This window comes from Larus michahellis, chromosome 8, assembly GCF_964199755.1.
Source record: "Larus michahellis chromosome 8, bLarMic1.1, whole genome shotgun sequence".
In the NCBI taxonomy this organism is placed as follows: Eukaryota; Metazoa; Chordata; class Aves; order Charadriiformes; family Laridae; genus Larus; species Larus michahellis.
In genome coordinates this window covers 45,736,975-45,758,870 of record NC_133903.1, presented here as the reverse complement: position 1 = coordinate 45,758,870, position 21,896 = coordinate 45,736,975, and the positions used below count along the sequence as shown (strand labels likewise).

The window sequence follows — 21,896 nt, the reverse complement described above, 5'->3', positions numbered from 1 at the left end:
CCAGAGCATCAATGTCTCAGCAGGACGGGTTTTCACCAGTGTAGGTAACAAGGTCTTCAAGGTTTTTATACCCTCCCGCTCTTTTGCCCCGAGGAAGGGGGTACGGATTGCTTTGACCCAGCACAAATGGCCTAAAATGAGAATGACTTGGAATCCACACAAATGATGGCTGATAACTTGGAAAGAGTCAGCTTTCTCCCAATTTGACAAACAGGTTGTAACAAGAAACGACACCTGAGAAGACAAGAATAATTCACACCTTGCCAGGACTGCCTGCCATTTAGAAGATGGTCATCTTCTGGCAAACAAAGTATTATCTGCCACTTACCAGCCCTGAGATTTCCTTGCCCTTAAATACATTTTGCTTTAAATATAGTGCAAGCCTGTAAAGCAAATGCAAAAGGACTACAGGAAGTGGTTTTTGTAGGGAAAAATAGTAAAATACAGAAGAAAGAACTGCACAGGATATTTTTACTGGAGGGTGTTTTATGTTAAAAGAACATCACCAGTATGACACTCTAGTGTTTCGCTTTAGGAGGTCTGCAGATTCCCAGATAGTCCTACACCTGCCTCTCACGACAGGCGCAGAAGCCAAGTTGAGACCTGTGGAGGTGGCTACAAGAAATGGAAATGGCTGCAGCCTCTGAGCTGCATCCGACTGATACAAATCAAGAGCACAGAAAAGTGTGCTATGATCACAGAGAGCGCCCTAAAACAGGCCACAGGAGGGGGAGCTCCCAGGACAGCTTCAGACAGTACAAGAACATTATGTAAACTTCCAGATCAAACACAAATCCAAGAAACTGTGGCAAAACATGCATCTAGTCTTGAATTGATGTTACTTTTCTGTTATTATTTAACAGAATTTTTATTTGTTATTATTAAAAAATTATTTGTTATTATTAAAAAATTATTATTATTTAACTGAAACTACACTTACGCAAATACAAAAAAAACCACAGTGACTAATTACACTCCGATCATTATATTGGTTACACTAATGAAAGAAAAAAGGAGTATGTATGGTGCTCTGCACAAGTTACATACAATCAGATTACCTGATGAATGACACCTGAGACTGTGTCACTATGGGCACACAAAGGCAGTAAAAGCTTCTCAAATCGGTCCAGGACTGGCAGACAAAGGTCCCCGAGGCCTCGTACTGCACAGACACCATTTAATACCTCACGATTCAACAGAAGCAGCAACACAGAGTGTCCTTTCCAGAACCACAACTTATTTTAAAAGACCCCATTACTGTACTCAGAGTGCTCTCTTTATACCCGAGAGCCTACTAAGGCTTTGGTCCAGATGCTCTCCCACGCCAAAGAGCTCCACGAAAAAGGTGACAGTAGAATTTTCTTTCAGCAATTTAATATTAACTGCCTTTCAGTTTAGCTAAGAATGAGAACGGAGGAAGAGAATTGTTGGATTCACTTTCTCTAGTTCATTCAAGATTTTGTATCCTTTGCTGTTCTCTTTAGAAATAAATACTCCAATATTTTCATCTTATTTCATTCTCTACAGGCAGGAGTTTGATTAGGAAATGCACCAGCACTCTCTTGGCCCTAATTAAAGGGTATGTAATACAACAAATAGATGGCAATGCCACAACACAAATTCGATCCAGCCCGCATCATTTGTTCATAACTTCTATTCACAGAAATGAGACTACTACTTTCCTTCCACACCTCTGTCGGGCTCCCCATGGAAATTACTCTCATCCCCTCTCTTGTAGAGTGCAAAGCATACAACTTCGCTAATGAAAAATTGCTAGCAGAAGCAACAAGCACATCTCAGCTAACTAATCCATGGGATGTTCAGATCTAGAAACATAAACTTTCCTACCTAATGAGGGTGTGCTGATCTCCATCAGATTGATGCCAGGTTGCCTTGGAGTGTAATCAATACAAAACAAATAAATTATTAATCGCTCCAAGTAATTAAATTTATCAAATCCAAATAAAAATAACTGATATTTTATGGAACTGCTTCCAAAGCTGAGCCTCTGAAGGGACAGTATTGATCACAGGAGGACAGACAGATGTTTCACATGTTCACAGCCGATGAGGTCTGGGTTTGCATTAATGACAGGGAAGGAACAGAGCCAACAGCCTCTGACGTAGAGTAAACAGGCAGTGTGCTTGGCCATTTAATTGTGGGTCAGATCAAATATGGAGAATAAACATGTCTAAACACATACATACAACCCCATCTTCCTCTAGAAATACTCACCTTGGAGCTGTAGTAAGCACTTGTTTCCCACTCCAAGAAAAAAAAAAAATGGAAGAGAACTCAAATACACGCATTCTCCCCACAGCCACAGTAAATTCTGACTCATTAATCAGTGCTAAAAAAAATGCTCAGCAGGCTAGTAAATATTTAAAAGCTGGTGAGCGTGAATATTTGAATCAATGGGTACTAAAGCTGTACTTGTAATTTTCCTTCCTCTAGTCTTGTCAATTGGTTCGACTGGCAAATTGTCTACAAGATCCCAGTTAGCAGAAGGAGTCAGGCTGCTGGCTGAAAGCCATTTCTGAGGGGAGGTGGCCGGCTCTGAATGACTAAGCTGGAGCATCCCTCAGTCACTTCTGCCAACTGAGATATCTACAAACTCCTTTTCCCCCCCGGAGTTTTGTTTTGTTTCCAGATAAGACATCACTCAATCAATTCTCTTCCAGTTCCTTTGTTTCCCAACCCATGACAACAGAGCAAGGACACAGACTTACACCTCAACATGCAGGAGTGGGGACAAACATCCACCCTTTTCTATCCGTCACCTTCCTTCTTATAAGCACTGCTGCAGCAATTCAACAGCATTAACGAAATCATAACTTATAATTCACAGATAAGGATGAGAGAGAAGATGAGCAACTTAAAACACACTGAAGAGGTGTTAAATATGCCCAAGTCAAGTGCTCTGAACACAAAGTCAAAGGTTAAACTTAAAAGAAAGCTGAACACAACACAGTACAGAAACACTACGGTGAATTCAAAACAAACTCAGCTCTGCCCTACAGAAGCAACACAATGCCTAGATCACAAACACGCGGTTATCGTTGGTTTGTTTGGGTCCTGGAAAAGTTCAACAGCTCCCATTTTCCTTTCCCTCAGGCAGATCCCCAGCAAAGCTTTCCTTCCTCATAGCTCCCTGCTTTCCCTTTAGTCTCTTCCTCTCCTTTCCCTGTACAAACTCCCTATCCATCTCTCATTTCCCCTGACTCTTTGGCTGTCTGCCCTCACAGCTGAGCAGACCTGGTATAACAGGAAGTTTTCCAGAAGTAACGCTTAGGATTAATAATACATTCCTGGTGTTATTTTCATAACACTGTTTTACTAACAGCAAAGGTCTAAAATGCCTTTCAAGAAACTCATGAAAGGCTTACCCCCTTCCAAAACATTTGCTACTGCCTCCTGTTCTCAGTGGCACCAAGGCAATACACTGCCTTGAATTAAGACGAAGCTTTTCATAATGCCCAGCTTCCTACTGCCTTAGAGAAACTTGCAGTCTGTGCTGTCAGGAGGCAGAGGGGAAATCCCATGCAGAGCAAGGGCACGGGGGCTGTGGCCTTCTTTGCCTGTGGCCACAGCCCCATGGAGAACAATGGGAGACTGAAGCCATTGTGATAGAAGGCAGCTTGTCGAACTCACTGGAGAAGATTACTCTTCAGCGTCTGCTGAAGGAGAAACTTTTGGTTATGAAGAATAATGGCCGTAAGTAACCATTAATCCTAGGGCGGGTGGAAAAAAAGTCTTCAAATTCAGTCTGTGCATAAGATTTTGTAAGCTTTAACGACAGGGGGGAATTTGAAAAAGCCAGGGCTATTGTCACAAAAACCACTGGGAACAAATTAAGTTGAATACAGATTGCTAACTTTTCCTTTGAGGACTCATTTCTATAAATTAACTCAAGCTTTCAGACTAATTGTAAATCCTCAGAGGAAAAAAAAATATCTCTAATCAAAGAGTAAGTGCTGTTATCCTGGGGATGATATGGTACATTTTTCACACGTGACAGAGGTTGTGTCCCTGATCTCAGTGCAAAATTCAACCTCACCTAAATATGAAGGCGTAAAGCGAGGTAGCAAAGTACAAAATAAAAGAGGACAATAGAAGCCCCTACGTGAGGAAACCTTTAGGTCCTCAGGCAAAAGAGCTTACTGCAGGATGTCACAAGCCTTTAGAAATCACTTTCCAATGTGCTCGTGGCAAAACACCTTACGCTGGATGTTGCCAGAGTACAAGTTTCCAGCACAGCATCACAATTCCTCATTTAGTCCTAGCTGGCTCCCACCCTTATCAATTCCACACCACTGGTGTGGAGAGGGTTTGCCACTTAAATCCCACAAGTGAAATAATTCAGATTAGCATGGATTGTCAACTCTAGACCGCTTAGCAGTTCAGTATCTCTTACCAGTTCAAAAGGCCCATCCTGACCTCATGTAATTAATTCTCCCCATCACCCATATCTGAAGCAAGTGAGTCTATTAGCTCCCATTTTAAAAACTGGATACTGTGGGCTGAAAGTTGCTGAGTCAGACTGCCATGCCTCAGCTTATCACTGCATTTTGTGAGCATTAAAGAAAACAGGGAGAAGCACGTAGCACCCATTTTCACAAAGGCTGGGATTTGAATTGCCTGTTTGGCACACGAAAAGGTTGCTGGCTTTGCCAGATGGTTCCATCACTGATATGTTATTGCTCAGCTTCTCTTCCAGAGGGAGTATAAAAATAGAAAAGATCAACCATCACTTATTAGTTTTCAAAATCCAAATCAATCTCCATAAATTACTCTATTTATCTTAGTGCCGGAGAACACATCTGCCACATCTCCATAAATCTCAACACATGCACTGCAGTCTTGCCTGTCACTTGCCTTTGAATTCCTCAAGGCTGTAGCCCCTCACTCAAACAGGTAGCCTGCAGATGGGTGGCACTTGTACACTAAAGGGGTCCACCAGCAGTGACCTCGCTGGGGCATAGCGCTTCTAATGAGCACACGCACCCATATGTTGAAGCGGCACGATCCCAAACACATTTCTATTAACAGCCCCAGGGTGTTCCCAGCAAGATCTGAAATGATTCTGACATCAAAAGAAAATCCCACAGAACGTTCTTTAAAAGTGACCTAGAAAATTACCATGCCAAGGGAGGGCGCCAGGCAAGGAACCTACTTCTCCACCTTTCCTGCAATAAAGCAACTAAGGATTATTTTATTTGTCCAGAAAAAAAAAGCACTGGTACTGGGCAAACAGGATTTTGCTATCAAAACGCCTCTGAAAACACTCAGTCAGCTAGGCAGGTTTAACTTACTTGGTATCCCAAAACCTGTCGCTAAGAGACAGGCATCAAGTCTTGCTGATAAAACAGCAAGAAAAGTCTTTTCTCAGGGGTATCTGTGTGAGAGAATGAACTAAGGGGCTTTTCCCCAAAATATTTTCTGAAGGTAATGGAAATGAGGCGGCTAAAAATTGTATGCGTTTATGTGTCTGTCTTGTTTTCAAGTGACAACCTGAACATCCAGTTCTTAAAAGCACCTCTTACCTATTAACACATGCATTCTATGAGGCCTACAACGTTTGGCTGTGAGCTCCGTTTGGACTAGACAGCTCCATTTGGGTCCATCACATGTGTCTAACAGCAGAGCGGGAACACCACTAACAAACACCAGCAAGTTCAGGTGCCCCTGCAAGGCGAGGAGCTGGCTTTCACTGAACCAGCATTCCAGGTTTCTGAGTCTACACATTTATGGAATTCCTTTCTTATTTTAGAGGCAAGAACTTGACTTTCTTTAGCTATAAAAGGAGAACAGATGAGGAGACAGACAGGCAGACTGAAAGACATTAACAGAGGTCCCAAGGGACCAGGACAACAGCCTACCCTTTGGCTTCGCAGCGTGACACCTGCAGATTTGAAGTCAGGAAACTTGATGCCAGCAGTCTCAGGAACAGCCTGAAAAGAGATCGAAACAGGATGTGTTAATGGAGGAAACACAAGATTTCATATAGAGACTATCTGATGGGAAACACTGTTTCCTATGACAGAGAACCACCTGCCACAGTCACATGTCAGAGCTGAGGTAAGAGGAAAATCCCAAGCAATGGGATTCAGTGGGAAAATCCCAAGCAATTCACCGAGAAAAACACTCCATCTCAAGGTATCTTTGGAGAGCTCAAGCATTTTTGCTTGGTTCGTTTAAATGCACCACTCTACACAGAGACTTACACCCCTCCACACAAGCATAAACCCTAACCCTAAATGCTACTCTTTATACTACCATATGCATACTTGCACAATATCATCCTCATTTAACTTAGGCCCATTTCACTGATCAAAACAGCCCAGTACTTCCCTAAATCTTGGCTTTTGACTGCAAGTCCTCTAAGGAACAAGCTGAGAAACCTCTGATGTGTACAGACATGAGCCCACTGATGAGGATGTAAGGACTGCACCCCTCCAGGGAGGCCTGCTGTTTATACATGTTTTGCCATTTGTACACTTGTTAGATAGTTTTCTTTCTTCCCCACTTCACATTTTAAGCACAGCAATGCAAGGTAGCAAACTTCTGATGCTACCGCTGCTAGAGAGTAGAGCATTTAGTTGCTTTTCAACAAAATGGAAAAAAAAAAATGCAATCCCTTAAAAATGTGTGCTGCTGAGCAAAGCACAAGGTGAGCAAACTGAACTTTTAAATGCTTAAACCAGGCTATCTGCAGGGCCCTGTGCACTGAATGATGTGGGGTCCCCTGAATGGGTCAGCAATACTCATGATTCAATCTAATAACAGCCACAATCTGCAAAACGCATGCTCAATCACGCTTTTCCTAAAGGAAGAGTAAGCTCAAATCTCCCAGTTTCTTTGGAGACAGCGTTCACCTTGCTGCTCCCACATTTCTCCGCGGAGAGGCTCTGCAGCCTGCTCTTTGTTCATTCCAGACAGGGCTGAGACAACCAGGGCTGCCCCAAGATCACAAGAGAAGCTGAAGGACAGTGACTCAATTCCTCAAGTTCCCTGCCAATGACTCTTACATCTCTATCAGCTATCTCTATGTCATGGTCTTGAGGTTGCACCTTGCAAACCGCTCTGCATGGCCAGGCATTAGGATTTTTTTTCAGTTTTCTGTGGTCAGTCCAATAAACCGAGGCCCCAGGAAGAGATTTCTAAACATGACCATGGTGGAAGAAGTATTCTCTACCTACCAACAGGGCGGATGAACTTTTAAGGATCACTTTGATCTTGGGTAGGATGTAGCCTCCCTGCTTGGATTATTAGAGATAAAAAAGGCTACAATCAAAATCCAATCCTCTCTGCTTCCTTTGGATGAAGGCTGGCTTTTAGACTCCCCAAACTCTGCCCCCCTGCCTGTTGCTGAACACCCTGACACAAGCAGTGAGGGGAAATCAGCGTCGTTGGCTGAGCCAAGACAACTCTGACTGCACTCGGCGCATAAGCAATTAAATAGGTTCTTTTGCCTTGCGTGCCTGTACATGCTGTAAACGCTTCAACCTCAATTGACTCTTTGGTAAATGATTTTCCTTTGTTGAAATGATGCTGATGCAGCTCCCGATTCAAATTCTTAGTTAAAATGCAATTTTTTTCTTAACACTTCCCGGCTATAGTTGGTAATTGACTCCTAATGGACTCTGTCATGGTTGAAATGATGCTAGTGCAACAACAGAAACTGCTTCTCTGTCCACGCTGGCGTGCCTATGCACTATATGCCTGCAGACAGGCACCAGCCACAGGCAATATTTAGGGCTGGACTCCCTCACCTTGCCATCCTCAGCTTCTTTCCAGCCTCATTCTCCATTGCCACCATTTTTCCATTACCACCAATGATGAGCTGCTTTCTTTAGAGGGAGATATGCCGGCCACTGTTGAGTTTTACCAGATCAACCCTCAAGGGAATTCAATGCACAGGGTGCCCTGTGATATATTAATTACACAGAGGGAGGGAACCAAAACAACGTTTTAAGGAAGTGGTGGCCATTAGGCACACTTCATCAAGTAATAACTGTCTAGCATTCACTGCTTCTCTCCCCTCCCTGCACAGACCCTTCTGGAGGACAATGACACAAGAGCTCTCTGTTCACAAGGTGGAGGGACAGGAATTCCCAGGCATTCACTGGAAACATCTGAGATTTTGTGACAACCCTTTCCTACTGAAGGTGCTGAATTTAGTTCAGTCCACGTTGTCCGCTTTCCAGAAAGGGAAATTGAGGTAACATCAAATGTGAATTGAAACCTGTGTTCTGCGCTCCTTAGACTTTAGCTCGGCTCAGGGAGAAATAAGAAGCGATAGCTCACGGAATACAAGAGTCCCCCAGCAGGACTGTTCTGATCACAGCTGAGGATCAGGAGAGGGGCATGTACTGAGCTTGGGGAGATGCTGCTGAGACCCAGGAGTGGCAAACGAAAGGCAAACCTGGACTAGAAAGAGAAGGCAGGTGAAAGATAACGGGTTTGTGGGGTAACTCTGCACAGCAGTACCAGAATACACTTGGGAGAAGCAGGGAGACAGATGCTTCTCCTTGCCATGAGCCACGAATGGCTGGCATTATTTCATCCCATTTCTCAGAAAGGGAAAGGGAAACAGGACTTAAACCAGCATTTTTCAAATGGGAGAGAGGACTCTGACAATGGCTGCCTTAGACCAATCTGCCTTTCAAAAGACAGAACTGAAAAAGCATTTGCCAGAAGGCAGCCAGCACCTACTCCCCTGAAAAGAGCAGAGGGCCTGACCCCAGTAGTACTGCTGAAGGAAACACATTACCAGCCAGAGCTTAAGCAGGGGAAATAAATAAATAAATGTTTACAGGCTTCTCTGTCTCCTTCTTCTGTGGCAGCTTCTTCTTGGGAGCCTTGCGCTCAGCACGTCTCTGCTCAGTGGTGGTGTCAGCAGCTGTGATGAGCTTCTGCAGGTCCTGGGTTCTCTTTTCTCTCTCTTTCTTCCTGGTTTCGATTTTGCGGAGCTCCTGGATGAGGTATTCTTCTTCTGCCACCTGCAGACCAAAGCACGTAAAGGCAATCAGAGCAGCAGAGGAGGCCTAGCAAGGCAAGGGGGCCATCTACTGATAACAACTCTGCTCTCGGCCAGCCTGGGAATGACTTGAAACTGTCCTGCCTAATATCTTGGATTTGCAGAGCACATTATGCTCCACAGCCTTACCCTGCAACTATGACAATGCCGGTCTACAAACTGTCAGGTACTGTATCACCAGCATCCATAAATGATTAATCCCACTGAATATACTGTAGTTGCAAAAGCAGTGTTGTGAAAAGCTGACTCCTCTCCCCAGATGTAGCAGGTGGAACCTAGAGTAGCTATGCTTAGTATCAGCACATCTGGGAATGTGGGAAGGACAAGCAGATTTATTACACGTATGAATTTGTCATTAGAGGGAACTACTAACAGAGAAGGATGCTCTCTCCCAGCCTTTTTGGGGGGACACAGTTCCTTAACCTCTAAACCCTGGGACCATTACACAGCTTCAACAAAGAGAACTAAACACACAGACTTACAGTCTTTGATGTTTTCCGGAAAGATTTTTACCCTACAGGAAAGAATTCTCTCCCCATGGGACTCAGGGATTCATAAGGACACTGATCTGAGAATTTGTTTCTATTCAGGGGAGTAGTACAGTAAGTGTCACACAGAAGGTATTGGCGGTTACCAGAAATCATAATTCTGCTCACCTAGCCCTCTCTCCTGCATAGTCAGATTTCTCAGTTATTGTCCTTTTGTATCCCTTAAAATGACATGAACTCAACAACAAAAGCAGTACTTAGATGTTGCTCTTTTCTTGTCCAGTCTTTCTTTCCCTTTCCCACCCTTTGGCCTATTTCATCCACCTACTGATTCAACCAAAAATCTTTTGGAGTAGTGATGGTCTATTCCCTGGGTTACCTGCTCTGGTGTCCTATTGTACAGCCTTTCCAGTTGTTCCTTCCTTCGCCTCTCGTGGCCAGCATCAAAGACCGGGATTTTCAGGTCTGTGCCCGGAGCTGCACGAATATTAGCCAGCTTGGCACAGATGTGATAATATCGTTCCTTCAGGTCCTCCACTGATCTTTTCTATGGAAGACATCACAGGAGCGCAACATTATGGAAGAACCAAGCAAGACCTTGTGCAGCAGCCAGCTAAGGACCACTGGCTGAAGGATGGCAGCGTATAAGACACTGTCTGGGAGGAAGATCCTTGCCAGTCCCAGTGCAATCACAGGGAAGGGGGAGTTTCTCAGTGAACTGCATGAATTAACTGTCATGGGTTCACAGCTACTGCTTTAAAAACACCCACCAGAGGGTCCAACAATACAGCAGTGAAGCACTCCCAGATAAAAGGCTGCAAGGATAGCTGTCTCAAGAGGAGAAAACCTGTGAACAGGAACCTGTGACAAAAGCACAGGAGGCCTCCTCTGAGCTGCTCCAGACAATGGCCATTCAAGCCATAACCAAGAAGGTATCAGCTGCAACAATTCATTGCCCATTGTTACACGGAATCTGAGCTGTGTTCCCTTACTCCAAGCACCGAAGGTGTTTGGGCTGCCCAGCTGGGCAGACTCTTCTTATTCCACTTTGCTACAGGTTCTTTACGTGAGTATTTCATAAGGCAAAATAAGCACCAGCATTTGGAGCTGTTCTGTAAGAGTCACTTCATTCCCCTGTGTCACCAGGAGGCATGGAACCATCAGTTACAAGAGATTTACAACAACAGTATTGCATCTTCAGACCATTGATGGTCCCTGTTTCACAACAGAAATGACAGAAGCCTGCACTGGGTCAGACCACAAGTCAGGAGCAGCACTAAGGAAAAATCCCAATCCCCAGGAACCGTTAGCAGATCCTTCTCCCAGGGCCTAGACAAAATCCAAGACACCTATCCCACTCAGCTAAACAAACTCCCCAGCTGCCTTATCTTCAAGGACCAACAAGTTGTTCTCCTGGCAGGGGCAAACCTTCTAACTTTCTAATAAAACACAAAAGGGAATGAGCACAAGTCACAGTGGATTTAATTAGAAACAAAGCAAGCAGCAATGCCCTGTGCTGGAAATTCAATATTCCTTGCTGCCAATAATTCATTATTTTCCCCTAATTAAGTTGATATAAAGGGTAATTTGGTCTTTGCAGTGCAGCAAGCCCTGCACATACTGTAGCAGCAGGCTGCTAGAAGCACCTTGGCCTCCGGGACTCACCTTGAACTGCTGGTGATCATAGCGGTCATGAATCACCACAAAGCGCAGATCAAAACGCCGAGCCAGGTCAAAGAGGTGGTCTGTTTCAGCTTTGGTCCACGCATCATCATGGAGATACATCTGGTACTCCTGCTCCGAGTAGACAGGTACCTGCACTGTCTATGCGGAAAAAAGGAAAACATGGTAGTGCTCTTGCAGTACTGCCCTTCTCACTGACAGCTGGTGAGGGATGATATACCTGAGCCAAGAACAAGAGCAGCACAGTGACAGGAGGGGGCTGACAGGACCCCAGAACATGGGTCCTGGTTGGAAACACGATGAGCAGGCAGAGGACTTGATAAGGAGTAATGTGTGATCTCAGGGCCACAAACATTCTGGGGATCCTAGCAGGAAATACTGCCTGGGAGGCTGAAACCTATTTCAGGTGGCTGACCCAGGCAGAGGTCAGCAACCCACAACCTGACAATAGGTTTCAAAATTAGCAAGCTAATGTGACACTGAAACCAAGGTTCAGCCAGCCTCCCTGCATTCCTCCCATACAGCAGCACCAATACCTTGACATAAACTGCTCTGACAGTCGACTATACTTGGGTTGGGACACGCTCACTTGTACAGGGAAGAACGGGAAAGGCAAGGAGCGGCGGTTCCTAACATTTAGCACACGTTCTGCTTTGATACACAACGCACTTCTTTCATGTTTGGTGCAGACCGAACCATGAAGATCTGAAAGACTGGGTGCTGTACAACTGAGGGCCATAGACTTGGCAAACAACTTTGTCCCTCCCTTCCTCATCCACCCTTTCTCCAACAGAGCCACAGGGCCAAATGACAGTCCAACTCTCAGATTGTCCCAGGTGTTGAAAAGGTTCAACCCACACCACTGTCCCCAGCCTGGAACTGCTCTGCAAGGGCTCTAACCAGAACACAAGTGTCACATGAGTACTAAAGCAACAGTAAAAATACTTGATGTATTAGGGAAAGTCCTAGTGCATGGTAAAGCAAAAGTACAAACAAGCCTGCGCTTTCCTCCCTCACCCCCTTCCACCACTCCTGCACTGGAACTTTGCTCAGCCTGAGGAGGTCCTGCCTCCACAAGAAAACATGCGTGCATGCAAACAGCACACGTGCTTCAACACCTCCATGCCCTCCCGAGTCCTACACCGGAAGAGTCATTCCCATGAACTCCACACAGCTCAAAGTAGCATTTCTGAGCCTTCAAACTACAGCCTCTTTAGGTGTACTGCCCTTCTTCCATCACTTTGACACAGAAGCTTAAAGGTGAAATGTACCTCTTGGGGATGCACTGCACCTCAACCTTCAATTACCACCTCCACCAGGAGAAAAGCCATCCTACTAGACACCGTAAGGATGTCCCATGTACATCATGAAAAGAGCCAGCAGGGCCCTCTGCAGTGGATGGAAGGGAAGGTGGCAGATGCCTGATCAGAGAAGAGAATGGGACAAGAGCAAAGAGCAGTCCCCAAAACACCTCCTCAGGCCCACTCATGTCTGCTCAGGTAAGAACCGCTGACAAGTGAGAAGGTGGGAACTCATCAGATGGAAAGCTTGAGCCAATCACAGGATGACTCTAAGTTCAAATGCAACATAGCCATAAAAATGCAAATATGACCCCCAGTGAGGGATTTCCAGCAGAAACTGGCAGAGTTTCAGTTGCACAATAAGACCTTGGCAGGAATACCAACTACAACTCTACTGACCCCTGTTCAGGAAAGATGAACTGAAATGGGAACAAGTACAGAGAAGAACAACAAGGATGAGTAATGGGGTGGGGAGCTTGTCTTCCCACAGCAGATTGCAAGAGAAAGGAGCCTTGCAAAGGAAGTCTGAAAGGGAATCTGACTGCAGGCTTCAAGTATGTTAGATGGAATGAAAGGAATACCCACAGGAAGAAAAAAACAACTGAAATAAGAACAAAGAAATTGGCTTGCAAAGAAATGTCGATTTAACATGGAAAATTTAACATGGAAATGAGAAGTGGAGCAGAGACAGTGCGGAACAGATTCCCAAGGAAGGACAGTGGCAGGAAAACCCAAGTGTTTTTCAAAAGGAACTTGATCCATTTATGAAAGGGACTGGATGGTGCAGGGCCCGAAAGAGCCAAGAAGGGGATTCAATGGCCCAGAAAACCCCTCTCAGTCCTGCATTTCACACTATAAACTCACACAATGATGGGCATTAAATTAGCTGAAACTGCTCAGGAAAGATCCTGGAGCCATGAGACAGTCCTGTAAAAACATCAGCACAATGTCTAGTAGTGGTGAAAAGACAAACTGAACAGTAAAAATTATCAGGGAAATAAAGAGAAACACAGCCAATGTACAAACCCGCCATGCTTCCCTAAGTGAAACACTCACTGCTAGTCCACCCATTTCAAAAGAAATTATATTTGAGAACAACAAGGGTGAGACAGGGCACAGAAGGGCAGATATATGTCCAATTACGGAATACATGGTACACAGCAAGGACAATTTACTGCATCATGCAACACAAGATCTCAGAGGCACAAAACGAAACCCCGAGGCAACACTTTAAAATGAACAGAAGAAAGCACCTTTGCACACCATACAAAATTAACCTGAAGAACTCATTACCACGGGATATTCACAAAGCAGCTTTTTGCCCTGAACGTATCTAGCAAGAATTATTAAATACAAATTCCAAGTTAAGAAATCCTTAAGCCAAAGATCACCAGAAGCTAGTAAAAAATGCTCTGTATTTGCCCCATTCTCATGCTCTTTCTCTAAGCCTTTACTAAGGGTAGCAAGAAACAGAATATCTACTGAGAGAGAGGCCTTTGCTCTGACACCAGTGAAACTGCTTTTATATTCCTATTTCACATCCTGGATCAAGGCTCAGTGTACACTGTGAAACCTAAGTTTACATTTTGGATCTCGCAATGAAGAGGAGGGATTTGGTTTGGAGACTGGATGCACAGAGAAAAGGCAAAGCAGCTGAGCAGTGGTGCAGGAGCTGGGTTAAAGAGCTTGAGCGACCAATAGGGCAGACTACCCAGGAAAATGGGCTTATGCCAAGGGGAGGAAGAGATTTGGGCAGAGGTATCAAATATGTGAGATGAAACTCACAGAAGAGTCTGGAAAAGTAAATAAAATTCCTCTGACATAGCAAATATCCGCAAAACTCCTCATCAGTGCCTTCTACCCTCTCAACTGCAGCTCCACATGGGTAACAACTTGCTCGTAATATTATGCAATTGTGCATGTGCAGATGGCAGAGGTCTGTGCCACTAATCTAAAGGTTGCAGCCTTGCTGAAGGTTCTTCTGTCTGTCAATTCACAGTACATGATAAAGTTAAGGAAACGAGAATCGCATAATTACAACACCCATGTGTGGCCCCCTCTGATAAACTCGGTTGAACTCAGCCAAAAACTGTTACAGCAGTAGAGTCTTAGAGACAATTACACTCCCAAAGTTTCACTCAGACAGCTAGGTAGGTGCCTTGACTAAGTGAGTCACGCTTCAGACTTCCACCCTAGACATCAGAGAAGAGATACCACAGGAGGCTCTTACCACTGTCCCAGCAAGATGACAAGCATCAGTCAGAGCCTGAGCCTTCTAACATATAAGGTCAACCAACCACTTAACTCTGCAGGAAGCCAGGCTTTGTTAGAGCTGATGCTCTGTGGGTTACAAACCTAAAATGTTGTATACAGTTACACGCAAGCAGAGCTTTTGTGGAATCGTGTTAGCACGCCCTTTTTTTTTCCCCCTTCAGATTTGCATCATGAAGAGGGTTAAATTACATTATGGAGGCACCCTAACTCTGTTCCTTCCTAACTTTGGAGGCCCTGACTTTGAAGTATAAATCTTGATGTAGCTTTCTTCATGCATACACATGAAAGCCCCAACCACTCAAAGCAGATACATCTGGGACAAAAGACAGCAGGAGATTCCAACAACACATTGTGACAATTTAATATAAGATGCAAAGAACAGGGTACTGCATCACGCTGATACCACAAGAGCAATTGCAGAGGGAACACAACGTAATTCAGCATCTGTGCTGGCTTCTGGCCAAGAGGCCGCAAGCCAGCTTTTTGGCCACAAAGCTCAGGTGATTTTTTTCATACTGGGCAAAATAACAAGACTTACAACTTTAAAGTCCCACTCAGAAGAGAGTATCTTTTACTACCTAGAGCCTTTAATCACGTGGAGGATGTTGGTTAGGAACTGAATTAGACGGCAGAGTGCCTGCTTACCAAATCAATGACTGCACACCTGAAACACAAGGGACTCTAGCAAGCTCTGATCTCATACTGAGCCCACTTAGCTTGAATGATTTGGAGACATCATAGTCTGTGGTCACGTGGCTGCAGGCCACGCTGCAGTTTAAAATGCAATCGCCAAATCTAACTCAGTCTTTGCTTGTTGAAAGAACCAACTTCCTGTCTGGACATTCAAGAAGTTGACTGAAGGGTATTTTCCAGCCGCTATTTATATACTTTTGTTTTAAAGCACTCCCACTTACTTTATTGAACCTGGCAAAAGGGTAGTCCTTCCCTTCCTCTGCTGCTCTCCTCCAGTGGTAGAACATCGCTCCATCTTTCCTCGCAGGGTTGGTGAAAGGCATCCACTTCCAAGGCCGGACTTTCTTGGACCCCAGTTTTGCTTTGACTGTTCGATAACCCTGAGTTGTATCACTTGGCAGTAGTGGAGGTGCATCCCTGTGGTGGAGAAAAGCACTGGCTGATGAGAAGCAAGAAGCAGGCCAGGACAAACTCAAAGAGATTTCAGACTCAGCGTGGGATCTGCCACTACAATGTTTAGTGTGGGAAAACCCGAGTTTAAGCTTTATTCCAGGTCTTGCACTTCCCAGACTGCAATGCTGCCCACATCAGAGGACAGAATACTCAGCACGGATGGGCTTGAACAGAACCATCTGGAAAGCAAACTGTGCAAGAGACCCCTGGGGCAAGGGCACAATCCATAACAAGCTGAAAAACAGGCCGCAGCAGAATTCTCTTTGCAGAAATAAAAGCAGGTGCTATTCCCAGTTGCGAATAAAAGAGAATTAGATACAGAAGGGTGAGAACACTGCCTTGTCTGTGCTTGACTGTTGTGCCTGTATCCGTCTCCTATGCAGAGTAAACCCCTCCAATTCAGAAGAGAGAAGAGGGACATGGCCCATGACTGTCTAAGAGAGAAAGGCACAAGCATGGTCCAAGCACAAAGGGGAATCAATGTGGGAAGCAAGACTCCCTTTGGTTTCAAGAGGATGCTGCCCTGACACCAAAAGCCCAGGCTACCCCACAACCTGCACAAATGACCGTAAGCTCTTACTTTTTGTCAGAGTAGAGGAGTGCATAAACTTCTCGGTGCATTCCTTCTGGCCTCTTAAACGTCAGTGTCTCTGAAGATTTCTTGGATTTTTTCTGAAGCAAAAGAATTGCATTTTAGATGCAGAAGTAGCAAACCCTGAGGGAACACTGAACTACATAACCTGGCACCCTGTGATGGTTTTCACTTTTATCTGGTTTTAGGCACCTTGAATTTCTCCAGAAAAGTGCCTGTTCCTGGCAGAAGACACTGACAGACAAAACAAGCCCACTTTCAGTGATAGCACTCACCAAGACTCAGGCACTTCTTGTTTCTGATAACACACACTTGAATTCCAAGTTGAACATCTGGCTGTAGTTTTCAGGGGCTGGTGCACTAAGCCTTTTTTTACTAGGTAAGCACTGTCCTCACGTGAAGGTACTAATGCATTTAATTAAATGAGTCTCTACCTTTTAGAGAAGATAATAAGAAATGTCTTCCCACCCTCTCCTAGTTTTTGTTGCTATGTTCTGCAGAAACTTCAGTTTTTAGCAGTTGTGATCAAGGCCTTACAGTAGCCCCAAATCAAAACGACCAGTACCATCTACAAAAGGAAATCCCCATTCATGCCTCTGCTCTCCCATTTATACAGCAAACTATATTTTTTTTGACAAAGTTTCTTCATACTAGGAATTCTGTGCAGATGACTCAATCTGGCCTCTAAAACCTTGACAGAACTGATGGTTTCTAAGACACAGTCCACCTCATATCACATATGCAAGTTTATAAAGTAATCAGCTTTGGATTCAGGTAGATACAGTAGCAGCCACATTATCAAGGTACACTTTTTTTAAGTGGGACAAGTTTACTGAGTAGTCCGGAGCATTTGGTCTAACTGTACCATCTTAATAACTACTAGCCATGTGACTACTTTTAAGTATTTGTTTACCATACTGCTACCAACTTTTAAATCAGAATATTTTGCAATAGTAAAACTAACACTGTGTCATAAATTGTATTAAACCCATACAGTCACCTTTATTGAGCAAACTCAAAATCCCATTAAAAAAATAATAATCTATCAGGTTGGACTACAACTACTTTCCATAAAACTTCATGGCAGACATTCGTTATATTAGCACCTTTTCACTCCTAATCAAACACCTTTCTCCTAGCGTGTCCATCACTTTGCCCAGGAGCGATGTAAGGCCAACCAAGGCAGTTACCCACGGGACACCGCACTAGTTCAAACCCTGTTTGAACACAGGCTTCTGGAATTCCCCCAAAGTTCCCAGATTTATTAAAAGTTAATATCAGCAGGGCAGAGATCAGCTCAGCTAGCTCTTTTAGGAGCTGAGAACAAATTACTCGGTCCTGCTGATTTAAATGTTTTTATGCCTAGTAATTTTTATTTTAACATTCTCTGTCACTAATGGACTGGAAAGTACTTCACGGTTCTCCTGTGATTTAAAGACATCAATCTGTTTCTTTTCTAATTGAGAACAGATCTATTTCCTGAGCAAGGGCTGCACTATTATTAGCAATTTTGTTCTCTCCATGCGATAATGACTTATACCTTTGGTTTGATTTAGTTTCTGTATTTTGTAGAAATTCAGAATGTTTCACTCATGGCCACAAACAGCCTCCTGCACTCCTCCCAAAACCTCTCACTGCACCTGCCCATCCTCTGTGTTTCCATTAGAGTAAATCTGAGGAGAAACCCATCTTATTCTCTTCTCCAAAAGGGAGACAGACAGCCACCAGTACTCCTTCAGCTCTCTGCTAGCTAACAAACACATCTAAAGAACTCGCAATTCCGAACACTCAGTGGCACAAGACTGCAAGCTGAATCCAGCCAACAAGCTGCTCGCTGGACACACTATTCACCAACACAGGCGATAACTGCTGATTTTAATATTTCAGCTTTGAATTACTGAAATTCATCAGTTTTCAATCACACCGATTATACTGTGTGTCCTATCCTCAGCAAGGCAGTCATGAAACCACTGTGCTCCTCTTCAAAGACAAACATTTCATTGAAGGCAAGTAAAGGCACTCAGTAGGTACTTTCAGGGATGGGGTGGTTGTGTATGTTTGGTTTTGTTTGTTTGTTTTTTCCAAACAAATACAAAGTCTTTACTTCAGATCAGACCATCTCTGTACCAGAGAGCTCCTGGGGATTTCATCTCCCCCAGCTTGTTTCCAAGCACCTCCACACTTCATAACTACTCATGAACTGACCTTCCCAACACTTTGCAAAGCACAGGACACCGAAGACCTCACCTGAATTTAAAATACAGAAGGCAACAACATACCATAGCATATTACCACAAAGAACGCAGCACATGACAGCATACATCCTAAACAAAGCTTATTAACTTGCCCACGTTCCCACAGGCAACACACCCCAGTTCTCCCAAACCCATCACACAGCTTCCCCACACGGAAACCGCTCCCATGGTTTGAAGACATTTACTGTTCAATCAAGTCAGACTGTTTTTCTTCTAAAACAGGACTGTGTTATATTATTTCCGTCTGCCTGGCGACTAGATGGTAAATACACTTCACGCTTACTCCACAAAATGGTAATTTTAGAGATAGATGAAAACATTCTGGGGTGATGAAAAAGCTGGGGCCAGGCCTAGCTCACCAGAACACCACTTACACAGCTCCAGCTCAAATACTGCCCCAAAAGCCACGGGGCAATTAACTAAGAACCAGGAACCCATGTGCGGGGTCCTCCACGCATTTCCAGATACTCCTAGGAAACTCCAAAATAAATCGACTATAGTAGGAACATGCTTTATTCCATTTTTTTTCCAATATTCACCCCAGACACCACACGCAAAGCCAGTCAGTGCCTAGAAAACAAGAAGCAGCGCCTTAGGGCGTTTGCAGTTCACCTTATCCGAGTTGATGATATCCTTTTTGTTGATAGTGCCCGTATTCTCTGACTCCACGCCACCCAGCTCCAGGATGTCCCGCACATCTGCGCCCGTCGCCATCTCTCCGCCTGCCCGCTGCCCTCCTCTGCCGCCGTCCTGTCCGTCCTCTACAGCTCTGGGAGCGGGTGGGAAACAAGGGAGCCGAAGTTAGCGTGCACCTCCCCAGGGACATCCCATACACACACGAACAGGCATATGTGCGTATATATATACACACGTATACCTACATACATACACGCATACATGTATATATATGCATATATACACACACCCGCGCGTATCTACATATACACGCACAGACCCCTGAGCCGCCTCCCCATCCTCCCCAGGCCCAACAACGAGGCCTTGTACCCGGCCGGTCCCAGGGCCCACGCACGCCGAGTCCGCGGCCCGGAGCCCCGTGGCGGGGTCCCGGGAAGCCCGTAGGAGGACGGTCGAGACAAACCACAGCCGTGAGATCACGACACCCCCAAACCGAACCGCTCCCGCGCTCACTCACCCACCCGCGCCGGCTCCACGGCCACCGGGACGGTACGGCCACCACAGCGGCCCGGGCAGCGCCACTTCCGCTCCCGCCGAGAGGCGCACGGAAGTGCCCGGAGCCCTTTGGGTGACGCACCACTGGGGACGGGGTTGGGGGTGAGGGCGGAGGGTGGTGGGTTCGCGCCCCGCTCCCGGCAGATAGCGGCCGCCCCGGACCCGGCGCCGCCGGTGCTGCCTCCCCTGCGGCAGCATCCGAACCCGCTCGGGGCCGACATACCTCCTTCCCCGCCGCGGGCGGAGAGCCCGCGGCAGGCGGGACTCGCTGCCGCGCCAGGAGGTGGCAGCACAGCCGTGCTGTGCCCGGGCTCGGCTGATGTCCCCGAGACCGGCCCTGGGTCACCCCCCCACATCAGGCCGGCCCGAGGGTCACCCCGTGTGGGTGAGCAGGGGGCTGCAGGGCCTTCCAGGGTGCTCCCACCCCCGCTCCCCTTGCCCGAAGCGACAAGCCCGGGGCCAGCCCGTTCCCCCTGTTTGCTGGGCTCTGCCTGGGCCAGGGACAGCGGGGCCGTGGGGCAGGCCAGGGCCAGGCCGCCCAGAGCCCTGCCTTCCCGAGGGTCTTGGGGCTGACCCCCGTTCCCCGCAGAGCTCATAAGGAGTTTTGCCGTCTCCTCGCCGCCCGGCGGCTGTCCCACCCTCGCTGCCAGCCCTGCTGGCCTCGCCAGCGGCCAGCTGGCCATGCCAGGTGGCCATTTGCCAGGCGGGCACTGCACCATGTGGTGTGTTCAGGCTGCCCGTCCCGGCTTCGTTTGACAAAGCGTCCGCTCCTCGCCTTCACGCTTGGCAAGAAAACCCTCCGGAAGCATCCCAGAGTCGCAGCGCTTACCTGAGGCCACAGGGCAGACGGGAGTGAAAGTTTTATTTAGAGGACTGTCCCGTTTCCTCTTCCCTGTCGGAGGAAAGAGAGGGCGGAATGGGGAAAGGGGAAGAAATAGCAATGTGGAGCCAGGAGGGACTTCAAGAAATCACCTTCCTGCTGTATCGAGGCAGGAGCAAGGCTGCCTGGCAGAGGTTTGGCCAAAGCAGAAGGTTTTGGCATGGGGCACCGAGATCCATGGGGATCTGCCAGTCACCTCAGATAGCCCAGGAGAGCGGGTGCCCCTGAGAGGACCTCCTGTGCAGCAGCCCCAAGGTGAGATGAACCCCGCTGTGCCAGGGTGGCTCCAGCCTGTGCTGGAGTTGCCACCGTTCCCATCCTGCTGGCCATCCCTTTCCACGGGGACCTCACCACCACAGCAGGGCCCAGCAAGTGACAGGGTGCCCCAATGAGAACTGGTGACACCCCCAGAGTGTCATCTGTTGTCCCCGCTAATCAGTTAAGCCCTTTTCTGCCCCTTCCCACGCTGCCAGGGATGGCTTTTACCATCTTGGCCCTTCCTCCCACTAGGACAGAGCTGATCCCAAGGTTTCTCCTGTCCTGCTCATTTGCTCTCAGCTTTGCCATGTCCACCCCAGTCCTCCCCCCATCAGCGTGCCTGGCCATTCCTAATCATTTCTAGCACCTTTCCGTGTTCTTTTGCCGCAGCTGGCCTGGAGGTGGGGTCCATGCTCCCCCAAGATGGGTCTGCAGAGGGAGACAGGGCTTTCCCAGCGCTGCCACCTTGCTGCCTCACCCTGCTCTGCCTGCGCACTGGTGCTCCAGGGAGAACTTTGTAAGACCAAAGAAAGAGGATCTCTCTTTTTGCCCCTCACTGGCGGGTCGTTCACAGTCTAATCGTGTTGTTAAACAGCACTTACAGAAAAGGCAACCAGTATGGAAATAAAATCCAGAGACAGGTGGCCATTCAGTGTCACATTTTGATTACATCCCCCACTTTTGGGCCTGACCTGCTCAAGCTGAACTTCCAGCCGTATCCCAGACGGACTTAGCCCAGGCTCTGCCCCAGTACACGATGACAACTCACTCCTCTTCAACAAACTAAG

The 21,896-nt window shown here is 46.4% G+C and overlaps 1 protein-coding gene across 9 annotated transcripts in view; it reads right to left on the bottom strand.

Moving 5' to 3' along the window:
- The window catches only part of DMAP1 (DNA methyltransferase 1 associated protein 1), a 38,421-nt gene that overhangs the window by 14,840 nt on the left and 1,685 nt on the right, over positions 1-21,896 (bottom strand). For 5 of the 9 annotated variants that reach the window (XR_012588770.1, XM_074598119.1, XM_074598128.1 and 2 more), the window contains exons 2-8: positions 19,392-19,548; positions 16,513-16,604; positions 15,701-15,896; positions 11,194-11,352; positions 9,908-10,075; positions 8,817-9,002; positions 5,880-5,951 (exon numbers count right to left, since the gene is read on the bottom strand). Coding sequence is in view for 8 of the 9 variants with exons in the window: in XM_074598119.1 (XP_074454220.1) it covers positions 5,880-5,951; positions 8,817-9,002; positions 9,908-10,075; positions 11,194-11,352; positions 15,701-15,896; positions 16,513-16,604; positions 19,392-19,548 (1,030 nt within the window). In the remaining variant the exon portion in view is untranslated. The other 4 variants (XM_074598123.1, XM_074598127.1, XM_074598126.1 and 1 more) reach the window with 3 other exon arrangements.